The 10,949-nt window shown below is 36.8% G+C and overlaps 1 protein-coding gene across 1 annotated transcript; it reads left to right on the top strand.

Moving 5' to 3' along the window:
- Positions 1-5,718: 5,718 nt before the first annotated feature.
- On the top strand, positions 5,719-10,111 carry LOC145151406 (putative methyltransferase PMT24). The gene is made up of 9 exons (XM_079075834.1): positions 5,719-5,919; positions 6,740-7,690; positions 7,822-7,971; positions 8,071-8,341; positions 8,424-8,534; positions 8,651-8,825; positions 8,913-9,185; positions 9,374-9,568; positions 9,645-10,111. The coding sequence occupies exons 2-9, from the start codon at positions 6,770-6,772 to the stop codon at positions 9,871-9,873; spliced, it is 2,325 nt and encodes a 774-aa protein (XP_078931960.1). The 5' UTR covers positions 5,719-5,919; positions 6,740-6,769; the 3' UTR covers positions 9,874-10,111.
- Positions 10,112-10,949: the final 838 nt, after the last annotated feature.

Here is a 10,949-nt window from a genome sequence, read left to right as displayed (position 1 = left end):
GTATTCTCTTCAAATGTGCACTCGCTGACCTTGTGTGAAGGGTCTCCACAACAATAACATATCTTGATTCCAATATTTTTCCTTTTAAAACTTGAGTTTTGATTTCTTTTAAAATTTGGCTTCCAGTGAGTGGAACCCTGTTCATTTAATTTAAAAACCCTTTCTTTGTCTTGGAACTAGATATGTTGTATTGTGAAGAAACACTATGATTACACGCTGATGAGTTGGAAGACTCATTAGTGTCAGAAGTGTTTAAAAGACGGGCAATGTCAATGTCACTTATAATACATTGAGGAAATTCACTAATAATTTCATTCATTGAGTGAAATTCACCATTTAAAATGGAATATTTTAGCAAGATTTTAGATAAAGGCAACACATATTCACAAGTTTGAGGCTGTTGTGATGGATCAAGAGCGGACAAGTAAGATTTACATTCAGTGTGTCCATTTGAGTCAGTGACACGATGTTTGGTAATTAAACTTTGATTTATAAAGGTGGTACTGTAAAATCTAGTTTTAAAGTCCTTTTTAAGACCACAAGTAGCATCAAAGTTTTGCTTAGAGTCAATATGTTTGAGTATTTTTACAACGTTATCAATATTGCCACCAAGAATTTTTCCACACTGATCAGAAATTTGAGAATTTATTATTTTACTTAACTTGAAATGTGAATGTGCCCAATTGTGAACTATATGTTGTAAATTTTTGGCAAGTTCATCAAAATTTTCCTTTTCGGTGAAGAAAAATTTGTTTGATAAATACATATTTGTATTTTCTTTATTCATCAGTGTGAGAGAATTTTCAGTGGCTATTCGTTTTTCCTTTAAAACCTTAATCTCTAGTTTAAGTATGAACTTTTCAGAGTTAGATTTTGCTAGATCGAGATGCAAATAATCAAATATATCGACTTTTTCATTAGAAGAGTAATTGACAAATTTCTTAACCTGATACATGGAAAAAGAGTCTCAGTCTTGCATCTTTGAGTCCCTAGCAACTTGAGAAAGATCAGCGTCGAAAGTGCTGGAACTGCTACTGGACTCCTCAGTTTGAAATTCATCGATGCGAGCCATTAGACACTTCCCTTTTGGTTCTTCATCTTTAAAAGACTATTCTTTATCTACCCATTCCTCAGATATCTCTTGTTTGGCCACAAGTGCTTTTAAAAGAGAAATGTTTTCTTTCTTCATATGAGCCAACAGCTTCTTGTACATTATTTCGTAGCTTTCTAAGTTTTGCGATGCTTTCTTTGCCTTGCATTCCATGGCAAAGTGATTAGTGCTTCCACGGTTAAAGCAATTCCCATCATCCTTTCTATCAAAGACATTCTTTCTCGCTGATGAGCTACTTCCTCTTGACTAAAACTTCTTACGTCCATTAAACATTCTTTCATCATAACATTTAACAATGAGTGCAACGCTAAAAACTAACTCATCTGGGTAAGCATCATCAGAGGTTTCATCCTGATCTAATGATTCAAAGTCACTGATATACATCTCTTTTCTTGAGAACAAATCCATAGATTTTTCCTTGCTGGATTCCTTCATGATGTCTTTACGAAGAACCTTGGTTTCTTCATAGTTACGCAGATTGAAAAAAAATGAGTTTAGATCCATGGTCTTGATCTTCTCGATGTTGTTGAGAACATCAACGTGATGTTCCCAACATTTTCCCAAGGAATCATAAACTGTAGCACCAACTGAGATGAATGTTTAGTGGTGCCCAAGCTATGCATATCATTAACCAAATAGTTAAACATGTTAAAGGTTTGAGTCAGTGTCACACCTTGTTGATCAAATAAGTGTTCATATATTCGGTTCAAGTTGTTGATTTGTGTTGCTTGAACTCCTACAATGCCTTCGTAGGCAACTTTCAGCATCTCCATCATTTCATGCGTAGATTCACAGTTTTGAACCAAGTGATAAATGTGGTAAGGAAGAGAATTTCCAATGGCAATCCTTGCTTTCACATCTAGACTTATGAGTTTTTGTCTTCTTCATCATAGCTTGTCTTCGGTTTCGAATTTAATCCACCGGCGGGTGCATTGTCAACCATGGGTTGGTACATGGGACGTGTGGACCATGATTGACGATGTCGAGCATGTCATAGTCCATGGTTTCAAGAACAAACAAGGATTTTGACTTCCACATGGAAAAATTAATTTCATCGAACAATGGAATTTGTTTGCTGCTGAGGAGTTAGGATGGTATTGGGATGAAAAAGACGTGATATCTTGAATGTATCATAAAACCTACTCTGATACCACTTGCAGGTTCGTAGATTGGATACAAACAATAAAGAACAAAGAACAAGGTCATCACAAAGATGTTTTCACTAGGAAATGATCCTTACAAAGAGAATCAACACAAAGCAGTGATTAAGGTTGCAATAAGAACAACCCGAGTACACATTACTATAATTACAATCAATCCCGACATTAATGGGATTGAATCTAATATAAGTGAACATACTGATCCTAGTCACTGAGATTAAGGAATAGTTAACCGACAACTATTATTCCTATAATTACAAAATACAACGTAAATACACTAGTGCTAGTGATCACATGCTGATGTTGGCATCGAGGTATGTGAGTTGGCACTGGCGGTGGAAATGATGGTCATCGTATATTAGTACTTGAATCATCAGATTATATGGTTCGACCTTACATAACCCTACTGGATCGACGAAGGGGTAATGAGTTGTCAACTGTCTCAACTAGAATTTTTTCCTTAGGTTGAGTGTTAGTGTTGCATGAGGTTCCTTCATTGGTCGACTGTTGAATTTCTTCAAGATCAACAACACTCCCACTGTCCTATATGAATATGAGCTCTCTCTCACAAAAGACTCATCTTCGAGCTACAAATACCACGTTCTCATAGGTTTGTAGAACAAGTATCCAAAGAAATTTTGTGGGTAGCCAATGAAATGACACTTCTCGGCTTCGGGTTCAAGTTTTTCGTGAGTCTATCATCTCTTGTCTCACGAGCACTTCACAACCCCAAACCTTGATATGTGCAAGCGAAGCTTTCCATGTACACATCTCAACAGGTGTTTTGGCAACCTTCTTTGTTGGAAAAAGATTCACGATATGCACGGATGTCTCTAAGGCATACCCCCAGAAATGAATAGGAAGAGAAGCTTGACTCATTATGGAATGAACCATATCTACTAAGATTCGATTATGCTTCTCTGCCACACCATTCAATTGTGGTATTTTGGGAGGAGTCAATTGTGAAACAATTCCACAGTCCTTAAGATAGTCATGGAACTTGATACTAAGGTACTCACCACCTCTGTCATATCTGAGCACCTTTATATTCCTGCCTAATTGATTCTCAACCTCGTCCGCTTTGAACTTTTCAAAGGTTTCTGAAATATGTTTGATTAAGTAGATATAACCATATATGTTATAATCATCTGTAAATGTCACGTGTATCAATTAGCATCCCTTGTGATAGATCTGAATGACCCACACACATCCATATGGATGAGGTCCAACAATCCTTCACATCTTTTAAATGTTCCATTGAAATTTGATTTTTTCATTTTTCTCAATAGACAAGATTTACATTCATCATTTTTTCTTAGATCAAATGATTGCAACACTCCACCCTTTTAGAGTTGGGCTATGCGTTTCTTGTTAACGTGCCCAAGACGACAATGCCACAAGCATGCTTTGTCTACACCATTAGACGAATCAATATGAAACACATTATTTCCTAAGTTATCAACACAGGTCACAATTTCATACACATCATTACAAGGTAAAGATTTGAACATAAAAACACCATTTTTATAAGCAAAAATAGATCCAATATGATTATCAAATGAATATCTAAAACCTTCTCTGAACAATACATGAAATGAAATAATGCTTCGTATCATATCTAACGAATAACAACAATTAAACAAATCAATCCTAACAACACTACTAAGAATAAATTCATAAGTCCCAATCTTGGTAACATGTGAAGTTTGCCTATTCCCATGATATGGTTCAACCTTCCATGCTCTAATTCCTCACTTTCTATTAGCCCATGTAAATAAGAACAAATATGGAAACCACAATTGAATGGTGTGGCAAAAACATTGGGCATGCATGAAGCAACGATTTTTATGGCTTATGGGGTGTAAGGAAGTCTTTTGAAGGAGATGAGTGTATGGCTTAATAGATTAAAGGCTTAATCCATTAAGTTTCCCATGAGTCAGTTCTCACGACGTGAAGAGGTGCATGTCACGTCGTGATGATTGAAGGCCTCACGACTATTTTGTCTTTAGCTGGCCACAACGTGACCAAGAGCTTGTCACGTCGTGGAGAGTCGTTGACTTGTTGACCGTTGACTTTTTTGATAAGTTTGACTTTAGGCCAAACTTGAAGGAATTAGGTTGTTGATTAAGGTTCTACAATGTTTTGGTACTAATCGGTTCATGAGAGGAATTAGTGCAGAGGGTGAGCATATCACTGTGTTTCTTGGGTCTCCGATTCAGGTGAGTTTCCTTACTATACTACATGTTGTAATATATATCATTGTATGTTAGGATATATGAGTAGTGATAAGCTGGTTAGAGTACCAGTATGCAGGTTATCATCTAGTGGAGAGCCCTAGGGGCTGTATGTAATCACATAGGATAGCCTGAGAACTCTTGATCTAGGCTTTCTTGCCTGTTCCTTATTGGTTGTGGCTCTATAGTAAGATCATACGTTCGGGTGTCTATCTCACCTCTGGTTACATATAGCTATGCATTCCTTGAAGATTTGCCAGTAGTGGCATAGTGTCCTGGGAGAGGCCTAGTAGGCGGTAGTGAATTGTTCGATAGGTAGATTCATGTAGATAGTTGCATGTGCTTATGTGTTTACTTGATTGCTTGTTTGATTATATATGTCGACATATCGTGGTGGGTTAGGTTGAGGCGGTCTCGCTTCGAGCTGTAAGCCAAGATACCAGGTGCGGGTTGGTTGTAAGTCGTAGGCACATGAAAGGAACTAGTTGTGGGCTGGAGGCTCAGGTGATCGGTTAGGTTGAGGCGGTAGGCCAACATACCCGGGGCAATCCAATCTTTGTGGCTTTGGGCCCCGGGGTAATCCAATCTTCGTGAATAAGGGCCCGGTGTGCATGCATTGTGTGTGTATCGTGGTGTGTGATATTTTGGGGGAACTCACTAAGCTTTGACTTACAGTTGCGGATTAAATGTTTTTCAAGTACCGTCGGTAATCGTGAAAATGTGAAGACGTGACTGCACACACATATCAACAATGAAGATTCAACATTATCTATCTCACTCTGATTTATAAACAACTGTATTTGGAACAAATGATTTTTCTTAATTTGGTTTCTATAATGTGAAGTTTACCTTAATTAAAAATGAAATTTTTTGTTGTGAAAATGAGACGTTACAAAAAGTACATAAATACATAAAAATATATATAAAAATACTTAAACAATACATGAAAATATGTTTATACTTTATACATTATATACAAATTTTGAGAAAAATTATAAGATGTTCCATTATTTTAGAAATATTAACGATTAAGTGCTTAACACATCAAAAAAGAAATTTATCCATTTTTTGGGTTTTTCTATTAAATATATATATTTTTTGAAACTTAATCTTTAATTTTCTAAAATAACGAATGAAGAATTTTCCCAAATAATTATTACTAAATCTCCCATAGATCTACCGTATTCCTTCCTGTAGATAAAGCAGTCGGTGCGATTTACACTCGTCTGGATCTACTCCGCTCTTTTGGCCTCTATATTATGATTTCCTCATCAGATTCTCATTAAATTCAACCAATCCGCGTTCCATCTTTCCCACTTCTCTCCTTCTACACTCTGGGGTTTTGCCATTTTCTTGAAGCTGATGAACCTCAAAGCTTAACAATTCCATCAGATCTTCAAGAACAATCACAAAGGTGAAGCTTTTTTTTACCCTCAAAATCTCATCTTTCAATATTCCCATCAAACTTTTGGTAAAATAATCGTTAATCTCACTAAAGTTTCATAAATCACATGGCGTTGTATTATATTTTTCGTTCAGCTTTGATTGGACTACTATAATGCTCTGATTTAGTGCTTGAGACTATATTTCAGTTCTAGATTTGACGGGTCGTATTCTTTTTCTTCTTAATATCTGTTTTTAGTTCTAAGATTTGCTAGATTCAGATATTGGCTTATATGCTAAATACTGATCTACAGTTTTGTAGTCTAGTTTACATTGATTAGAGCTTAAAAGTTGTGATCGGAAGTTTTCAATTGAATATCACGCAAGATTTTGGTGGTATATCAAGTGTACAAACGATTTACTTCCACAATTTAGTTGACAGGAATCTTTTGAGGTTTTTTTATTCTAACTGTTCAATTACTACAACAGATTGTTATATTTCAATAATTCAATGTCATTTTCATTTTACGATCTATATATTCGAAGCAAATCTTATTAGTATTTGAAGCATAGAAAGACCTTTCGTTATGGTATATTTTTAATTGGTCATATTTTAACTGTCGATCTAGAGGTCTATGATCTTGTGGAATCTTGATCAATACATCATTTTAAATCCGAATAAGATGAGGCTCAAATAATTAGTTGATTTATATCATTTTTGGTCTATATGGTGTTTACACTCATGTTTATGCACATTGAAGTAAACCCTTTTGTAGGATCAAATTATGTTCCAACTTCCAAATCTTATGAAAGGGTACTAAATCGTTAACTTTCCATTTGTATCCCTTCAGGTTTATACAAGAAACAGAATCGATTACGTCATGGCTCAGGGAAAATATTCCCGAGTCGATGGGAAGAAGTCATCATGTTCCACAGCTACAATTGTTGTTGTTGTTGGGGTTTGTTTAGTTGCAGTTTGGATGTTCATGTCCTCATCTGCTGCCCCCGATCAGACTCCCGACCTGCCCGTTGCCACAGAAACAAAACAAAAGGTGACCGCAAACCCTTCTTCCCAATTTGAAGATAATTCCGGTGATCTACCCGATGATGCAGTGAAAGATGAGGGGAATCAAGAAACTACTCAAAATGGAGGTGATTCCAATTCCGAGGAATCCAACACAAATGAAGTTGAAACAAACACCAACACCGGAGATGATTCTAGTTCAAATGAAGAAAAATCAAACTCCGAAGACGGAAACACGAATTCCGATTCGAATGAAGGTGAAAAGAGTAATTCCAGCGACACCGATTCGAATGAAAGCGAGTCGAGTAATTCCGAGAACACCGATTCCAATTCCGATTCGAATGAAACCGGAAAGACCGATTCCGAAGACGAGAAGGTTAAGTCAGACGAGAAGGTAGAGAAAGAAGAAGAAAAGCAAACGGAAGAAAGCTCCGGTGAAAACAAGACCGAAGATTTCTCGGCTGCAACACAATCCGAGATTTTAAAAGAAACCAACACGCAAAACGGGGCCTTTTCCACTCAAGCAGCTGAGTCAGCAAGTGAGAAAGAATCACAGTCGCCATCATCATCAAAGAATTACAAGTGGAAGACATGTAATGTGACAGCTGGACCGGATTACATTCCGTGTCTTGACAATTTGGAAGCCATTAGACACCTTCATGGTAGGAGCCACTATGAGCATAGAGAGAGACACTGCCCAGATGAGTCCCCTACATGCCTTGTTCCTCTGCCTGAAGGCTACAAAACACCAATCAAGTGGCCTAGAAGCCGAGAACAGGTGAATATTAATTAATAACTACTTATTCAAATATCAAACTGTATTTCAATTCCAATATGTGGGCCCTGGGCTATGGGCTCTCTTTATCAGGGGTTGTTGGCTAAAACAGGTTTTTTACTGCTTATTTTCAGATATGGTACAGTAATGTCCCACACACGAAGCTTGCTGCAGTAAAAGGTCATCAAAATTGGGTCAAAGTTACTGGAGAATACCTTACTTTCCCTGGTGGTGGTACTCAATTTAAGAATGGAGCCCTTCACTACATAGACTTCATCCAAAACGTTAGTCTCATACTCTCATTATGTCTAATGCTTCATCATTGTTATTGTTATTTTTTTGGGTCTAAATGTGTTGGTAATAAATTAATAATATAATTGCAGTCACTTCCTGATATCGCATGGGGTAAAAGAACCAGAGTGATACTGGATGTTGGATGTGGAGTTGCTAGTTTTGGAGGGTATCTTTTTGAGAGGGATGTGGTTGCCATGTCGTTTGCTCCAAAGGATGAACATGAAGCTCAAGTGCAATTTGCATTGGAAAGGGGTATTCCTGCCATTTCAGCTGTTATGGGTACCATTAGGCTGCCATTCCCCAGTAAGGTCTTTGATGTTGTTCATTGTGCTCGTTGCAGAGTCCCATGGCATATTGAAGGTAACACTTTTAGTCCCCTTCTAATTGAATTTGGTCAGAAATTTGTTTTTAATTATAAATTTATAATGAAATATGTTTTCAGGAGGTAAACTTCTGTTGGAGCTCAACCGCATGTTAAGGCCTGGTGGTTACTTTGTATGGTCTGCTACCCCTGTTTACCAAAATAAGCCTGAAGATGTGGAAATTTGGGAAGGTATATCCTTAGTTTACATAAATTGTCCATGTAGTTTAAATAGCAAATTGTTTTTTTTTTATTTTTATTTTTTAAACTTGATCTTTACCTGACACCTCTAAAAATTCTCATGGCAGCTATGTCTAAACTAACCAAGGCAATGTGCTGGGAGTTGGTGAAGGTCAACAATGACAAATTGAACGAGGTTGGTGCAGCAATATACAGAAAGCCAACAACCAACGAATGCTATGAAAGCAGACAACAAAACGATCCACCTCTATGTGAAAGCAAAGACGATCCGGATGCAATCTGGTATAATATTTTATATTTATATTATCAAAATATTATTTTCTAGTAGTCAATGGTGATGTTTGACTTTGACTTAATTTATGAATACAGGAATGTGCAACTTCAAGCATGCATCCATAAAGTCCCGGTTGACTCATCCGTGCGTGGCTCAGAATGGCCTAAAACATGGCCTCAGAGGTTGGAGTCACCACCATATTGGTTGAAGAGTAGTGAGGTTGGAGTTTATGGAAAATCAGCCCCTGAAGACTTCACTGCTGACTATGAAAACTGGAAACGTGTTGTCTCAAAGTCGTATTTGAATGGATTAGGAATCGATTGGTCTTCAGTCAGAAATGTCATGGATATGCGCGCTATATATGGAGGGTAAGTCGGTTTCAAATATTAACATCCCATTTGTCACACAATATAGGACAAGACAGAACAAGTTGTACTGTGTTTGACTATGACTCTAGGATGTGAGGATTCCTAGAAAGCCTGTCTAGTTCTGTCCTGTCCAGTCCAGTACAGTGTAATCTTGATTCTTACGTTTGCTTATGACAAAATTCTTTTAGATTTGCTGCTGCATTGAGGGACTTGAAAGTTTGGGTGATGAATGTTGTACCCGTTGATTCACCGGATACTCTTCCAATTATATATGAGCGAGGACTCTTTGGCATATATCACAATTGGTGTGAATCATTCAGCACTTACCCACGAACATATGATCTTCTTCACGCAGATCATCTTTTCTCTGACCTTAAAAAAAGGTAAACTATACTGTTAATGATACTGTCATTGTCACTGTCACTGTTTGGTTACTGATACTGATATTTTTTGTGACAGGTGCAAGTTACAATCGTTAATGGCGGAAGTTGACAGAATTTTGAGACCCGAAGGTAAACTGATAGTGCGTGATACTGTGGAGACGATTGCTGAGGTGGAAAGCATGGCAAAGTCTATGCAATGGAAGGTTAGGATGACTTACAACAAGGACAATGAAGGGATGTTATGTGTGGAGAAGACGTTATGGCGTCCCACAGAGGTAGAAACAGTTGCATACGCCATCGAATAGAACAAGTATTGAAAGAAGGAAATGGTATTTTATGATGTGTTTTTACATTTTTTATTAATTTAATTGCAATTGTAAGTTGTTTAGCCACGTGTAATGGTCGTTTTGATTTGTTCTTGTAACGATTTTGTACTTGGTTTGCCTCGACTCAAATGTGTGTGGGGTTAGAATATTGTTACTGTAAAACTACGATATATTATCATATTTAGCAATGAAATTAAATTATACAATTGAGAGTTTACGATTGCTGTCAAGTCTTGATAAAATTTTAAGGCGAAATTAGATTCAAAATCCCTCTAGTGTTTGTTTTTACTTCAAACTAATGCGCTATTTATTTCTAATAGATGTAATATCGAATTTTAAAAAAAAACATTTTATGAAAACTAATTTTGAGTGAAGAAGGTTTAATGGAAAAGTGAAATACATGGAGTGTTGATGATGATTAGCGAGTGGTTCATCTTCCGCCAGCTCTTGTTGTCTAAAAAAGCCTTCACACAACTTTACAACCTTTAATCCTTTATCCGACATTTTTCTACCTTCTCATAATTCCATACTATCCAACCTTTAGTCATATGCAATTTTCTCCTCCAGTCGTAATTTTGGCTTATAAATAAAATCAAGTAAGATTGTCATGTAATTATGGATGCGGACATTGGCACATTGCCATCGTTAGGGGACGGGAATATCTTCTTGGACAAATCACATAAGTTTTGAAAATGTTTAAAGACAGTTTACAGGACTAATTTGACAGCAGGACATATTGAGGACTTATCAGAATCATTTAGATAAATGAGAGAACAATAAAAATGACACAACTACAAAAGGATATAACGTTTGACCCATCACGAGTTTCGAAGCCTACTTTATTTATGACAGACGACTCTCAATGGGACAGAGCTCCTAAGAAATAGCTGAAGATGGTTTGCCCCACCCGATATAAAACCTCAACTTAGGAGGATATTATTTCATGTAATAGCCAATAGAGTACAATAGTATAAAACCTCTATTTCATGTAATAACCAACAGAATAACCAATAGAGTCCAATAGGTAATTATTTCGCCAACCAAAACTCTCTTAG

The sequence above is a fragment of the Lactuca virosa genome, chromosome 1 (assembly GCF_052849685.1).
Source record: "Lactuca virosa cultivar CGN04683 chromosome 1, Lactuca_virosa_CGN04683_v6, whole genome shotgun sequence".
NCBI lineage: Eukaryota > Viridiplantae > Streptophyta > Magnoliopsida > Asterales > Asteraceae > Lactuca > Lactuca virosa.
This window is presented reverse-complemented; position numbering and strand designations above follow the sequence as displayed.

Excerpts from the sequence above, each read along its gene's own strand:
- LOC145151406 (XM_079075834.1), top strand. The coding sequence starts at position 6,770 with ATGGCTCAGGGAAAATATTCCCGAGTCGATGGGAAGAAGTCATCATGT. Across the intron at positions 7,691-7,821 it reads GGCCTAGAAGCCGAGAACAG|ATATGGTACAGTAATGTCCC; the intron begins GTGAATATTAAT and ends GCTTATTTTCAG. Across the intron at positions 8,826-8,912 it reads GACGATCCGGATGCAATCTG|GAATGTGCAACTTCAAGCAT; the intron begins GTATAATATTTT and ends TTATGAATACAG.